At 42.1% G+C, this 16,325-nt stretch overlaps 1 protein-coding gene across 1 annotated transcript in view; it reads left to right on the top strand.

Annotated features, from left to right (window-relative positions):
* SELENOS (selenoprotein S) overlaps positions 1–14,282 on the top strand; it is a 44,259-nt gene extending 29,977 nt beyond the window's left edge. Inside the window, exons 4-6 of the mRNA XM_073618356.1 lie at positions 7,100–7,189; positions 11,277–11,358; positions 13,643–14,282. Of these exons, the coding sequence (XP_073474457.1) occupies positions 7,100–7,189; positions 11,277–11,358; positions 13,643–13,722 (252 nt within the window). The 3' untranslated portion in view covers positions 13,723–14,282. The remainder of the gene's footprint in view (positions 1–7,099; positions 7,190–11,276; positions 11,359–13,642) is intronic.
* Positions 14,283–16,325: the final 2,043 nt, after the last annotated feature.

Consider the following 16,325-nt stretch of genomic DNA (forward strand, 5'->3'; position numbering starts at 1 on the left):
GCTTCAGGACGGACTGGATCCTTCCTTAAATTCCAGGAAGAGATCGTCAGAGCCCTTCTGTTTCCAGACGGTGCTCCACCTCACCTTCCCCAACCAAATGCAGTAGGCCGGCTGCATGAGAGGCATTTTCCTTATGTCCTCGAGAGTACCCCTACCCAACGAGCCCCCCAAAGAAAATGTCGTGTCTGCAGCAAGCGCGGATTTAGGCGTGACACCCGGTATTATTGTCCCTCCTGTCCTGGCAATCCTGGTCTTTGCATTGGTGAATGTTTTGAACGCTACCATACACTAGTTGAGTTTTAGCGTAGGGTACAGCACTGCACAGACTAGGACACACTTTCACAGGGTCTCCCAAGATGCCATCGCATTTTGAGAGACCCAAACCTGGAACCGTTACAGTTTTAAAAGTTACAGTTATAAAAAAAAAAAAATGTAAAAAAAAAAAAAAAAAGTAAAAAAAAAAAAATACACAAAAAAAATATAAAATAAAAAAACCAAAAATAGTTGTCGTTTTTATTGTTCTCTCTCTCTCTATTTTCTCTCTATTGTTCTTCTCTTTTTTACTGTATTCTATTCTGCAATGTTTTATTGTTATGTTTTATCATGTTTGCTTTTCAGGTATGTAATTTTTTTATAGTTTAATGTGTTTTAACCATTTTTTTGTTTTCAGGTACGCCATTCAGCTGCAGCGCGGATTTATTTATCTTGACAGCAACAGCGTTTGCTCCCACGATACATAAAGCCGTGACTCCAGCGCTGTCGGAGGTGATTTCACCACCACAGTTACATACTTCAGCATATATGCCGAAGCGTGGGGGCAGCAGTGGGTGGAGGAGCGATTTGCTCCTGCCTTTTGTGGGAGGATGCCCCCATGCTTCGGCATATATATATTTTAGGTAGGCACAGGTTGCGTTAAATGTTTTATTTTTTACTATGTTTTTTTTTTTTTTGTATTTGCTTTGCAGGTATGGTAAGTATTACTGTTATACTGTAATGTTACTTTGTTTTTTGTTAACCATCATTTGCTTAGCAGGTACGCCATTCAGTTGCAGCGCGGATTTATTTATCTTGACAGCAACAGCGTTTGCTCCCACGATACATAAAGCCGTGACTCCAGCGCTGTCGGAGGTGATTTCACCACCACAGTTACATACTTCAGCATATATGCCGAAGCGTGGGGGCAGCAGTGGGTGGAGGAGCGATTTGCTCCTGCCTTTTGTGGGAGGATGCCCCCATGCTTCGGCATATATATATTTTAGGTAGGCACAGGTTGCGTTAAATGTTTTATTTTTTACTATGTTTTTTTTTTTTGTATTTGCTTTGCAGGTATGGTAAGTATTACTGTTATACTGTAATGTTACTTTGTTTTTTGTTAACCATCATTTGCTTAGCAGATACGCCATTCAGTTGCAGCGCGGATTTATTTATCTTGACAGCAACAGCGTTTGCTCCCACGATACATAAAGCCGTGACTCCAGCGCTGTCGGAGGTGATTTCACCACCACAGTTACATACTTCAGCATATATGCCGAAGCGTGGGGGCAGTGGGTGGAGGAGCAATTTGCTCCTGCCTTTTGCGGGAGGATGCCCCCATGCTTCGGCATATATAAATGGTGCATGTATGCCCATCATTAGAAGTGGGTGGATGAAGGGAGGTATTCTAATGGTGGGCATACCCACCGATCAATATCTTTTTTTCGTTCAGCCCACAGGCTGCATGAAAAAAAAGTTTACAATATATGCCCAACAAGGACCAGCAACGTACTGGTATGTTGCTGGACTTTGAGTGGTTATACCAGAATGATGCCTGCAGGTTTAGGTATCATCTTGGTATCATTCTTTTCAGCCAGCGGTCGGCTTTCATGTAAAAGCAATCCTAGCAGCTAATTAGCCTCTAGACTGCTTTTACAAGCAGTGGGAGGGAATGACCCCCCCCCCCCCCACCGTCTTCCATGTTTTTCTCTGGCTCTCCTGTACCAACAGGGAACCTGAGAATGCAGCCGGTGATTCAGCCAGCTGACCATAGAGCTGATCAGAGACCAGAATGGCTCCAAACATCTCTATGGCCTAAGAATCCGGAAGCTACGAGCATTTCATGACTTAGATTTCGCCGGATGTAAACAGCGCCATTGGGAAATTGGGAAAGCATTTTATCACACCGATCTTGGTGTGGTCAGATGCTTTGAGGGCAGAGGAGAGATCTAGGGTCTAATAGACCCCAATTTTTTCAAAAAAGAGTACCTGTCACTACCTATTGCTATCATAGGGGATATTTACATTCCCTGAGATAACAATAAAAATGATTAAAAAAAAAAAAAAATGAAAGGAACAGTTTAAAAATAAGATAAAAAAGCAAAAAAATAATAAGGAAAAAAAAAAAAAAAAAAAAAAGCACCCCTGTCCCCCCCTGCTCTCGCACAAAGGCGAACGCAAGCGTCGGTCTGGCGTCAAATGTAAACAGCAATTGCACCATGCATGTGAGGTATCACCGCGAAGGTCAGATCGAGGGCAGTAATTTTAGCAGTAGACCTCCTCTGTAAATCTAAAGTGGTAACCTGTAAAGGCTTTTAAAGACTTTTAAAAATGTATTTAGTTTGTCGCCACTGCACGTTTGTGCGCAATTTTAAAGCATGTCATGTTTGGTATCCATGTACTCGGCCTAAGATCATCTTTTTTATTTCATCAAACATTTGGGCAATATAGTGTGTTTTAGTGCATTAAAATGTTAAAAAGTGTGTTTTTTCCCCAAAAAATGCGTTTGAAAAATCGCTGCGCAAATACTGTGTGAAAAAAAAAAATGAAACACCCACCATTTTAATCTGTAGGGCATTTGCTTTAAAAAAATATATAATGTTTGGGGGTTCAAAGTAATTTTCTTGCAAAAAAAATAATTTTTTCATGTAAACAAAAAGTGTCAGAAAGGGCTTTGTCTTCAAGTGGTTAGAAGAGTGGGTGATGTGTGACATAAGCTTCTAAATGTTGTGCATAAAATGCCAGGACAGTTCAAAACCCCCCCAAATGACCCCATTTTGGAAAGTAGACACCCCAAGCTATTTGCTGAGAGGCATGTCGAGTCCATGGAATATTTTATATTGTGACACAAGTTGCGGGAAAAAGACAAATTTTTTTTTTTTTTTTTTTTTTTTGCACAAAGTTGTCACTAAATGATATATTGCTCAAACATGCCATGGGAATATGTGAAGTTACACCCCAAAATACATTCTGTTGCTTCTCCTGAATACGGGGATACCCCATGTGTGAGACTTTTTGGGAGCCTAGCCGCGTACGGGACCCCGAAAACCAAGCACCGCCTTCAGGCTTTCTAAGGGCGTAAATTTTTGATTTCACTCTTCACTGCCTATCACAGTTTCGGAGGCCATGGAATGCCCAGATGGCATAAACCCCCCCCAAATGACCCCATTTTGGAAAATAGACACCCCAAGCTATTTGCTGAGAGGTATAGTGAGTATTTTGCAGACCTCACTTTTTGTCACAAACTTTTGAAAATTGAAAAAAGAAAAAAAAAATACGTTTTTCTTGTCTTTCTTCATTTTCAAAAACAAACGAGAGCTGCAAAATACTCGCCATACCTCTCAGCAAATAGCTTGGGGTGTCTACTTTCCAAAATGGGGTCATTTTGGGGGGTTTTGTGCTATCTTGGCATTTTATGGCCTTCGAAACTGTGATGGGTAGTGAGGAGTGAAATCAAAAATTAACGCCCTTAGAAATCCTGAAGGCGGTGATTGGATTTCGGGGCCCCGTATGAAGCTAGGCTCCCAAAAAGTGCCACTCATGTGGTATCCCCATACTCAGGAGAAGCAGCAGAATGTATTTTGGGGTGTAATTCCACATATGCCCATGGCCTGTGTGAGCAATATATCATTTAGTGACAACTTTGTGCAAAAAAAAAAAAAAAAAAAAAAAAAATTGTCACTTTCCCGCAACTTGTGTCAAAATATAAAATATTCCATGGACTCAACATGCCTCTCAGCAAATAGCTTGGGGTGTCTACTTTCCAAAATGGGGTCATTTGGGGGGGGTTTGTGCCATCTTGGCATTTTATGGCCTTCAAAACTGTGATAGGTAGTGAGGAGTGAAATCAAAAATTTATGCCCTTAGAAATCCTGAAGGCGGTGCTTGGTTTTCGGGGCACCGTACGCGGCTAGGCTCCCAAAAAGTCCCACACATGTGGTATCCCCGTACTCAGGAGAAGCAGCAGAATGTATTTTGGGGTGTAATTCCACATATGCCCATGGCATGTTTGAGCAATATATCATTTAGTGACAACTTTGTGCAAAAAAAAAAAAAAAAAAAAAAAATTGTCACTTTCCCGCAACTTGTGTCAAAATATAAAATATTCCATGGACTCACCATGCCTCTCAGCAAATAGCTTGGGGTGTCTACTTTCCAAAATGGGGTCATTTGGGGGGGTTTTGTGCCATCTTGGCATTTTATGGCCTTCAAAACTGTGATAGGTAGTGAGGAGTGAAATCAAAAATGTATGCCCTTAGAAATCCTGAAGGCGGTGCTTGGTTTTCGGGGCCCCGTACGCGGCTAGGCTCCCAAAAAGTCCCACACATGTGGTATCCCCGTACTCAGGAGAAGCAGCATAATGTATTTTGGGGTGTAATTCCACATATGCCCATGGCATGTTTGAGCAATATATCATTTAGTGACAACTTTGTGCAAAAAAAAAAAAAAATTGTCACTTTCCCGCAACTTGTGTCAAAAAATAAAATATTCCATGGACTCAACATGCCTCTCAGCAAATAGCTTGGGGTGTCTACTTTCCAAAATGGGGTCATTTGGGGGGGTTTTGTGCCATCTTGGCATTTTATGGCCTTCAAAACTGTGATAGGTAGTGAGGAGTGAAATCAAAAATGTATGCCCTTAGAAATCCTGAAGGCGGTGCTTGGTTTTCGGGGCCCCGTACGCGGCTAGGCTCCCAAAAAGTCCCACACATGTGGTATCCCCGTACTCAGGAGAAGCAGCATAATGTATTTTGGGGTGTAATTCCACATATGCCCATGGCATGTTTGAGCAATATATCATTTAGTGACAACTTTGTGCAAAAAAAAAAAAAAATTGTCACTTTCCCGCAACTTGTGTCAAAAAATAAAATATTCCATGGACTCAACATGCCTCTCAGCAAATAGCTTGGGGTGTCTACTTTCCAAAATGGGGTCATTTGGGGGGGTTTTGTGCCATCTTGGCATTTTATGGCCTTCAAAACTGTGATAGGTAGTGAGGAGTGAAATCAAAAATTTATGCCCTTTGAAATCCTGAAGGCGGTGCTTGGTTTTCGGGGCCCCGTACGCGGCTAGGCTCCCAAAAAGTCCCACACATGTGGTATCCCCATACTCAGGAGAAGCAGCTGAATGTATTTTGGGGTGCAATTCCACATATGCCCATGGCTTGTGTGAGCAATATATCATTTAGTGACAACTTTTTGTAATTTTTTTTTTTTTTTATTTATTTTTTATTTTTTTGTCATTATTCAATCACTTGGGACAAAAAAAATAAATATTCAATGAGTTCAACATGCCTCTCAGCAATTTCCTTGGGGTGTCTACTTTCCAAAATGGGGTCATTTGGGGGGGTTTTGTACTGCCCTGCCATTTTAGCACCTCATGAAATGACATAGGCAGTCATAAACTAAAAGCTGTGTAAATTCCAGAAAATGTACCCTAGTTTGTAGACGGTATAACTTTTGCGCAAATCAATAAATATACGCTTATTGACATTTTTTTTACCAAAGACATGTGGCCGAATACATTTTGGCCTAAATGTATGACTAAAATTGAGTTTATTGGATTTTTTTTATAACAAAAAGTAGAAAATATCATTTTTTTTCAAAATTTTCGGTCTTTTTCCGTTTATAGCGCAAAAAATAAAAACAGCAGAGGTGATCAAATACCATCAAAAGAAAGCTCTATTTGTGGGAAGAAAAGGACGCAAATTTCGTTTGGTTACAGCATTGCATGACCGCGCAATTAGCAGTTAAAGCGACGCAGTGCCAAATTGTAAAAAGTGCTCTGGTCAGGAAGGGGGTAAATCCTTCCGGGGCTGAAGTGGTTAATAAAGCAACCAATTTTTGGTCCAAGAACTCCTCCTCCTCCTCCTGTTCCTGGACTGGACTTGGGTCAAAGCAATAACTCCAAGGCTAATAAAAAATAACACGTTATCTCCTCCAATTCTACAACATGGCTGGTTGACGAACGGCCGCACAGAAACAAAATGAAAAGCACGAATCAACACTCACCAAACTTCTATTAAAACTAAATTAAACTTCTATTAAAACTAAATTGGCAGAAGGCGCCCAAAGGGTGGTGCTAAAGAGCTGAAAAACCACGTAGTACGTCACTACGTTTGTGATTGTTGGCCAACAATTCCTTGCCGTGTGTATGCAAGACAAGTTTTAGGCCAACGCCCTTTGGACAAAAGTCCACGGTTTTGTTGGCCAACAATCCGATTGTGTGTACGAGGCTTAAGAGGATGGCACACTCCCAACTGTCCATAGCTGGTCGAACGCTTCATTCCCCAATCCCTGCTAAACAGAGCGGATGGAAGAACCTCCCCTGCTAGCGATTGTATTATGACAGCCGACACCCGCGGAATACCCAAACCATGGCTGCATCTGATTTGGAATCGGGTGCTGTTTTTGGCTGACAGTTTTTTTTTGCACAGCTCCTCTTTTGTTTTATGACTGAAGGATGTCAATGGGAGGGTGCCAACAGGGCCACCCATGGCTTGGACTTTGGTCAGCCCATCAGGAACTGGGCAAAATTCTGCTAATTTTCCAAGTGCTGAAGAGAGTTTATGTAATTAATTTTTTTTGTGGGGGGGGGGGGGGGGGTTGAATGGCTGGGCTATTTACAGTATATCGCTGGGGGAGAGTAATTGTGATTCTTATGGGCTTTCTAACCGGTTGCATTGTATAAGTATAAGAGGGTGCTGGGGGATCCTGGACACAGAAGGTTTTATTATTTTAATGCAAAGAATGCTGTGTGGTAAAACAAGAATAAAAACCTTAACATTTTAGAACCACTTTAATTCCTGGTGTTCTTCTCATGTTTTCTCCTTCTGGTTTTTATCTTAGCTGGAAGAAGAGAAGAGGCGGCAGAAGATTGAGAGCTGGGAGAGCATGAAGGAAGGGAAGAGTTACAAGGTGACTTCTCCCATCAGTCAGGTGAGGATGAAGATTCAGGTTTGCTCAACAGAATCCTGCCAGCAGAGCGGATATCAGTTTGGGAGTGTTGTCTTGCAAAACGAGCAGGATTCAAGCCAACGGGGTGTGCAGTACCGCATTTGGCCAGAGGTGCGGGGGCGCCGGTGACACTCGGAACGGTCCGGAGCAATTCGTAAATACTCCAATCCCGAGTGTTTCCGAGCCTTTCCGAGGGTTTCCGAGTTCAGCCAAGCTGTCTTCGAGTATTTCCGATGCTCTTTGGCCCCCCCCCCGAGCACACACACACCTCTGGCCACATGCGGTATTGCATGCAATAGAAGTCAATGCGGAACGAATTATCTTCGTTTCCATTGACTTCTATGGGGAAAACTCGCTTTGATATGCGAGTGCTTTGGATTACAAGCATTCTCCTGGAATGGATTATGCTCGTAATCCAAGGTTCCAGTGTATCTAAGCAAACAAACATTAAAACACGGCCATTTTATCTTTTTTATTTTTTTTTTTTTTATTTTTTCTTTTGTCATGTCGCTTGTACTGTGATGACTTTAGTGATGCTGGTATCCTGTTGGTCAGATATAGGTGTAGGAAAGCGATTACCTGCCAATGATAGGCCCTGGATGTATACAGCCTGCATCCGGGGCCTATTCTTTGTCGGTAATTGTTGCTTGAGCGATTTACATGCGAATAGCCACAGTTAGCTGTGGGAGCGGTCAGCCCCCTTTTTGATTTCAATGGGGTCTCCACTCACAGATAATTGCTGAGAACCCCTGCTGGGTCTCCCGTATATAATGTATAATTGTCCCTTATGCAAGTATGTAAGGGGCCTTAAGCTGGCCATACACAGTTCAATTTTCTTCGCAGCCCACAGATTCCTCCATCCACTGTGGCGGGACAAACTCTCGCACTGTGGCTGTTGTATTCTGATAGATGGCTGCATCTGATTGGCTGACAGTTTTCCATAAGGCTGGCCCATAGACTGTTCCAGTCTCGGCCAGTTCAGCAGGAGCCATGTGTGTGGGCAGGCTGAATGTACCGATTGATCAAGTTGGGTATAACCAGCCTACTAGGATTTACTTGCCGTTATCACTAGCGGCTGCTGTAGCCGCTAGCAATAATCACTGTCTTCTCCCAGGGGGGATGGCTTCCCCGCACCCATGGTTGCAGGAAAGAAATTTGCAGTCTATGGGTTGCCTAAAGCTGGATACACACTATACAACTTTTGTTGTACCTTTTAACTATGTAGTGCAAGGGCCTGCCTGATTGCATACATTTGCAAGAGTTTAGGTTAGACCTCATAGTATATGGTTTTGGTACATCTAAAGAAAATTGTATAGTGTGTATCCAGCTTAAGGCTTCTTCGATTTTTGAGTCGGGAGGGTGGCGGCAGGACCTGACGAACTGGACGATATTCTCATAGTGTATGACCAGCTTTAGTAGAGCGAGGAAATGTCACCATTTCTGTTTGTATTGTGGTCTGTGCATTCCCGTTCCAGAGACGCCCTCGCCCCCATTTCTTCAGTGCTGGGACAAGGTCATCCAGCGCCCAGGGCTAAGATGCCAACTGCCCCCCCCTCCCTTGTCGGGGTGCCCCCATCCCTGCAATAAACCATTGCACCCAGGGCAGACAACCCTCCTGCCCACCCCTTGTCCTGGCCCTGCTTGTATGTATAGGCATCACAGGGTACAAAAGAAAAAAATTCCAATTCAACCTCTCCTCAACTTCGTGTAAGGCTGGATTCACACCTATGGCATTTTTAGTGCCTTTTGCATTTTGCAAATTTGCACTACAGAACGTGTTCCATAGGAAACCATGTTAAATGGACTGTAGTGTAAATATGCAAAAAGCACTAAAAATGCGTAGATGTGAATCCAGCCTCAAGGAAGTTATAAGGTAATACTAACATTTTTCACATTCTTTGGATGGACTATGTATTCTGTGTGTGTGTGTGTGTGTGTATACAGTTGCACAGATCAGTGTAAAATAACCTTCTATAATCCAGAATACCTGAGACATTTTCTGAAAAGGGGATCTTTCCATGATTTGAACTGTCATGATGCCTGCAATACTGTTTTTTTAAAAGTTTGTTTGTACCCATTTCCCCATACATAAAATGTGTAGCAGAATGCTGCATTGGAATTGCACAAGAAATGCTTGATGTATACCCTTTTTGAGAGGGGGTGGGGGATACCTGTATTTTAAAATTTTTGTAGCTGTATTTTGTATTTTTTCTTCTTTCTTCTTCTTTCTCCTTCTTCTTTTTCTCTTCTTCCTTTTTTTTTCTCTTTTTTTTTCTTCTTCCTTCTTTCTCTTTTTCTCTTTTTTTCTTCTTCCTTCTTTCTCTTTTTTTTTTTTTTTCCTTCTTCCTTCTTCCTTCTTCCTTCTTTCTTCTTTCTCTTTTTTTTTCTTCTTCTTCCAGAAAATTTGGTTAGAATCTTGTGAATCAAGACAAAAAAAAAAAAGTTACCCAGCGGAGGGCACCATCTAAGTGCAGCATTAAAACCATTTATTGCAGGATAAAAAAAAATGGCAACTCCACATATAAGTTTGTGAAGGCTTGCAGAGCATAGGAAATCAGGATATCTGTAGAAGATTGCAGCAAAAATAAAGTGTGCTGTCTCTTTAAATATCCCTCATATCATAAGTAGTGACACTATACAATACATGTATCCATAATAATATTCAATAAACAATATTTCATGTCTGGTGCAAAATGGTAAACATGATGTGAAAATAGATAATAAAACAATTCATAAATCGCTATTCATTTTTAAGTAAGAGTTCATGATCAATTATATGAAGTCCATCCAGGTGCTTATAAAATATCACCAAAGTGCTAAAAGTGCTTCTCAGATAGGGAGGCCTCTTACCGGATTAAATTCATCTCAGAAAATTGAGATCAATTGCAGTTTATCTGTCTCGCACTAGAGAGCCGACCCTCTCACCATCGGATCTCCAAACGGTTCTAATGACCCCCATCCACCAGATTTCCCACCACGGGAATATGTACCTCAGCCTGTACTCCGCCAACATGCTCCAGCAAGGGTATCTATCAAATATAAGAAGGGAGAAGCCCATTAGTGCAATACTTTTTTATAAAATTATTATCCTTATGAGGATAAGGAGCGGTAACAAAACTCCACAGCACGGCCGCGGTAATGTCCAGCACGTTTCTGCGTCATGAAGTTGCAGTACTAGCTCTGCCCCACGCGTTTCTCCGTAATAAGGCGTCCTCAGGGATTGGCGGCTGAACCCCGTTTCGGAGGCATCCAGTTCAGGGCTTGTGCAGCTCTAAGCATTAGGAAGCTCACAGCACTTCCTGGTTGGGAGGCAACTCCAGAGGAATACAGTGGATGATGTTAGATGCCGGGGGGATGTCCTGAGGGCGTGGCTACGTATTTCAAGATGTCCCTGCCTCTTTTGTCAAGCCCTTAACAAAGAAGCAGGAAGGCCTTGAAATGCGTAGCCATGCCCCCAGGAAGCATACCGGAGTCATCCCTTGACATATCTGATAAAGACTGGTTTATTGGACCCATGGTTATGAATCCCAGTGTTTTTTCTCTGCTAGGAGAGGTTGTTACCCATACGCTACTTGCGCCATAAAGACATTTCTTTTTTAGGATCTTATGACTTTAAAAACAGTACCACGTATGTCTAGAGCAGCCTTTCTCAACCTCTTCAAGATGGAGGAACCGATTATATAACTTTCAGGTTTTGAGGATCCTCTGCCAATAATTACTAGATTCACAGCTCCAGGGCACATTAGGGTGGTGGTCAGTGGGAACAATGACCCTTAATTGGTCTCCAATGGAAAAAATATTGCCCTTTTACAAATAGCTGAACAAAAAAAAAACATAGGCACCAGCGGTAAGAGGGGCAAAAATTGCTCAAGGAACCACTCGTAATCGTTGGAGGAACCCCGGGGCACCATGGTTGAGAAAGGCTGGTCTCCAAATAAGATAAAATGATGTGTGAGCAGGAGGATGGGCACTGACTCTTCTAGGGAGTTTTAACGAAGGTGAGTTCTAAAAAACAAACAAACAAAAACAAAAAGCATTTATTCATATCACTGCTCTTCTTTGTGTTCAGCCGCAGGAGCCATCTGCAAGCACCTCCGCATCATCCTCTGCCCCAAAACCGAAACCAGACCGGAGACCTCTCAGAAACGGCGGTCAGTATTTCTAGAATTTCAGATCACTGGGGAGCCACGCTAAAAAAAGATAGTCGTGCATTCTAACATAAACAAGGATCTGTTCTGGCTTTGCATCGCCAAACATGTCAACTATTTAATGAATGCATGCATGTACAATATGAATGTTGTGTATGTGTGGCCAATCGACCAACGAGGGGGGGGTGTGCATGAGGCCATTGAGGCCATGGTATACCATCTCCCTGTTTAACAGTTTGAATGCCAAAACCCGGGGTTAGATTGCATTGTATGGACACTGGAGCCCTGCTGTCCTTTTGCTTACTCACAAGGCTGAGCTTTTTGAGACTATATAGAGATACTGGAAATACAGATATTACCAGCGCTGGGATTCAATTCTAGGTAGAGCAGCTGTACAGTATCTCACAAAAGTAAGTACACCCCTCACATTTTTGTAAATATTTTATTCTATCTTTTCATGTGACAACACTGAAGAAATGACACTTTGCTACAATGTAAAGTAGTGAGTGTACAGCTTGTATAACAGTGTAAATTTGCTGTCCCCTCAAAATAACTCAACACACAGCCATTAATGTCTAAACCGCTGGCAACAAAAGTGAGTACACCCCTAAGTGAAAATGTCCAAACTGGGCCCAAAGTGTCAATATTTTGTGTGGCCACCATTATTTTCCAGCACGGCCTTAACCCTCTTGGCCATGGAGTTCACCAGAGCTTCACAGGTTGTCACTGGAGTCTTCTTTCACTCCTCCATGAGGACATCACGGAGCTGGTGGCTGTTAGAGACCTTGTGCCACTCCACCTTCCATTTGAGGATGCCCCACAGATGCTCAATAGGGTTTAGGTCTGGAGACATGCTTGGCCAGTCCATCACCTTTACCCTCAGCTTCTTTAGCAAGGCAGTGGTCGTCTTGGAGGTGTGTTTGGAGTCGTTATCATGTTGGAATACTGCCCTGCGGCCCAGTCTCCGAAGGGAGGGGATCATGCTCTGCTTCAGTATATCACAGTACATGTTGGCATTCATGGTTCCCTCAATGATCTGTAGCTCCCCAGTGCTGGCAGCTCTCATGCAGCCCCAGACCATGACACTCCCACCACCATGCTTGACTGTAGACAAGACACACTTGTCTTTGTACTCCTCACCTGGTTGCCCCCACAAACGCTTGACACCATCTGAACCAAATAAGTTTATCTTGGTCTCATCAGACCACAGGACATGGTTCCAGTAATCCATGTCCTTAGTCTGCTTGTCTTCAGCAAACTGTTTGCAGGCTTTCTTGTGCATCATCTTTAGAAGAGGCTTCCTTCTGGTATGACAGCCATGCAAACAAATTTGATGCAGTGTGCGGTGTACGGTCTGAGCACTGACAGGCTAATCTCTCCCCACCCCCCCCCACCCAACCCCCGAAACCTCTGCAGCAATGCTGGCAGCACTCATACGTCTATTTCCCAAAGACAACCTCTGGATATGACGCTGATCACGTGCACTCAACTTCTTTGGTTGACCATGGCGAGGCCTGTTCTGAGTGGAACCTGTCCTGGTAAACCGCTAAATGGTCTTGGCCACCGTGCTGCAGCTCAATTTCAGGGACTTTACAATCTTCTTATAGCCTAGGCCATCTTTATGTAGAGCAAAAAAAAATTTTTTTTTTTTTTTTTTTTTTTTTTTAGATCCTCAGTTCTTTGCCATGAGGTGCCATGTTGAACTTCCAGTGACCAGTATGAGAGAGTGAGAGCGATAACACCAAATTTAACACACCTGCTCCCCATTCACACCTGAGACCTTGTAACACTAACGAGTCACATGACACCGGGGAGGGAAAATGGCTAATTGGGCTCAATTTGGACATTTTCACTTAGGGGTGTACTCACTTTTGTTGCCAGCGGTTTAGACATTAATGGCTGTGTGTTGAGTTATTTTGAGGGGACAGCAAATTTACACTGTTATACAAGCTGTACACTCACTACATTACATTGTAGCAAAGTGTCATTTCTTCAGTGTTGTTTACAAAAATATGTGTACTCACTGGTGTATGTATGTATGTGTGTGTGTGTGTGTATGTATGTGTGTGTATATATATATATATATATATATATATATATATATATATATATATGTATATGTATATGTGTATATATGTATATGTGTGTGTATATGTATATGTATATATATATATATATATATATATATATATATATATATATATATATATATATATATATATATATATATATTTATTTTTTATTTTTTTTCCTTTTTCCCTTATTTTTTTTTTTTTTTCTTCTCCAGGTTATAATCCTCTGACAGGCGCTGGAGGAGGAGCCTGTGCTTGGAGACCGGGACGAAGAGGACCTTCTGCAGGGGGATGAGGTTAAGCTGCCTTGCTGGTGTTCTCTCTGTAAGAAATACCAGCAAGGTCAATGGACTGTACCGCCTGCCACAACAGCGTCTTTGTTACTGCCCTGAAGGATCTCACGACGCAAGTCCTTTTCGCCTGGAGTACAGTTGGATCACGCTGTGTGCTTTCTAGCAGGTCTGGGTATATTTTGCATACCGAAAAGACAGACTTTCCCCTAGAATGTTGAATTTCCGGAAAAGTTGATTTGCCAGGTTACCAAATACTGTTTACTGCAGTTCGACGCTCCTAATGATGTCATCCTTACAAATGGTTTGCAGCCAATAAGGTTGACTGATGTTGTGTGGTGGACAGCCCTCGTCTACACGTCTCTTCATTGTTTGTATCTGTTTGAATAGAAAAATAGACACTTTGCACCTTCAGCCAAAATGGTGAGACCTGTCTGGATGGATAGAAGGCTCTCCCATGTTACACATTTCTTTCTTTCTTCTTCTTTTTTTTTTTTTTTTTAACATGGCATCTTGGCTTACTCTTTCAAGATTTACAAGAGATTAATAAAAAAAAGTGTCTGTATTTATTCTGTGACTGTTTCAGTAAAAGAAAACATTATTTTGTGTTTTATATAGAACTGAATGCTTGATGGTTTGTGCACTAGCAGCAAAAAAAAAAAAAAAAAATGTAAGTCCTAATGTGCTGGTATGCATCACATACTAGCAAATTATGACAGACTTACCTGAAAATGAAGCCCTCCAGCAGCACGCTATTACTACTGTACGTGCTTCTGTCTTCCCCCGATCTTCCTTCAGGGTTCGCAGGCTTTGGCGGTATGATTGGCAGAGCCACTATGACGTCACTCCCACGCATGCGCCTGGGAGTCACTGTTTATGTCACAGGGCTCTGAAGGAGCAACACAGGTATACCATTCCTTCTGAGCGCATGCGCCGGTGACGTCATTGGCTGCTTTTAAAATAAATATCTCGTAAATGGTACAAGTTTAGGAGTGTATATACTGTACCTATAGGTGAAAATCAACAAAAGGGAGTTTGCTCCCACTTTAACCACTTCAGCCCCAGAAGGATTTACCCCCACCCCCCCGCCCCCCCTCCTTCCTGACCAGGCCATTTTTTGTGATACAGCACTATGTCGCTTTAACAGACAATTGCGCAGTCGTGCGGCACTGTACCCAAACAAAATTGACGTCCATTTTTCCCCACAAATAGAGTTTTCTTTTGCTGGTACTTAATCACCTCTGCGGTTTTATTTTTTTTGCGCTATAAACAAGAAAAACCACAATATTGAAAAAAAAATCACAATATTTTTTACTTTTTGCTATAATAAATATCCCCAAATTAAAAAATAATAATCATTTTTAGGACAATATGTATTTTACATAATTACAACCCCCAAAAAACGCAATAAGCGTATATTGATTGGTTTGCGCAAAAGTTATAGCGTCTACAAAATGGGGGAGATTTGTGTGTGTGTGTGTGTGTGTGTGTGTGTATGTATGTATGTATGTGTGTATATGTATATATGTGTGTGTATATGTATGTATATGTGTGTATATATATATGTATATATATGTGTATGTATAATATAAATTTTTTTTTTTTAATGTGCCGCGAACCTCCTTTTTTGGGTCTCCCATTGGTGCTCCTGGCCCTTCCCCTATGTTCAGTGCCCACATGGGAAGCCGTTTACCCATGGGGGGCACTCGTGCGTGCTCGCTCCTGAGCTCCGCTTCTGCGTCCATTGACCGACAGTGGCACTCAGCCGCGCCCCCCCATCCCCCTGCCGCTCCCTCGTCACTGGCTTTGATTGACAGTAGTGCATTACCATCAACACTTTATTAGGAAATTAAAGCCAGTGAGTGCGTACTAATAAAAGTCCATGGTAAGCAGTGTAGTACATAAACCCAGCTGACAATATGGTCCTCCAAAAGATGGAACTCGCATGACCCCGACATAAGTCAGACTACCAGCTGATATGTTTCTAGTTTTCCTCTGAAGAAGAGGGCATGTCCCTTGAGATACGTCAACTGGTAGTCCTGAGGGGACAGCAAATTTACACTGTTATACAAGCTGTACACTCACTACTTTACATTGTAGCAAAGTGTCATTTCTTCAGTGTTGTCACATGAAAAGATAGAAGAAAAGATTTACAAAAATGTGAGGGGTGTACTCACTTTTGTGAGATACTGTGTGTGCACACACACACTTATGCAGTTTAGCTTTAATGGTGTACTGGTCATCTGACACACCCTCCCAAGTTAGAACCCTGATGGGAAGGAGACTCAGATTAATCATTTGACTTCCGGAAGATTTACCCCCCTTCATGACCAGGCCATTTTTTGCGATACGGCACTGCGTTACTTTAACTGACAATTGTGCGATCGTGCAACGCTGTACATAAATAAAATGTATGTGTCCCCCCCCCCCACCAATAGAGCTTTCTTTTGGTGGTATTTGATCACCTCTGCAGTATTTATTTTTTGCACTATAAACAAAAAAAAAGAGCGACAATTCTGAAAAAAAAAAACTATTTGTTGCTTTCTGCTATATCACACAACCAATAAAAAAATTTAATTTGTTCATCAATTTAGGCCAATATTTATTC

This window comes from Aquarana catesbeiana, linkage group LG03 (assembly GCF_042186555.1).
Source record: "Aquarana catesbeiana isolate 2022-GZ linkage group LG03, ASM4218655v1, whole genome shotgun sequence".
Lineage (NCBI taxonomy): Eukaryota > Metazoa > Chordata > Amphibia > Anura > Ranidae > Aquarana > Aquarana catesbeiana.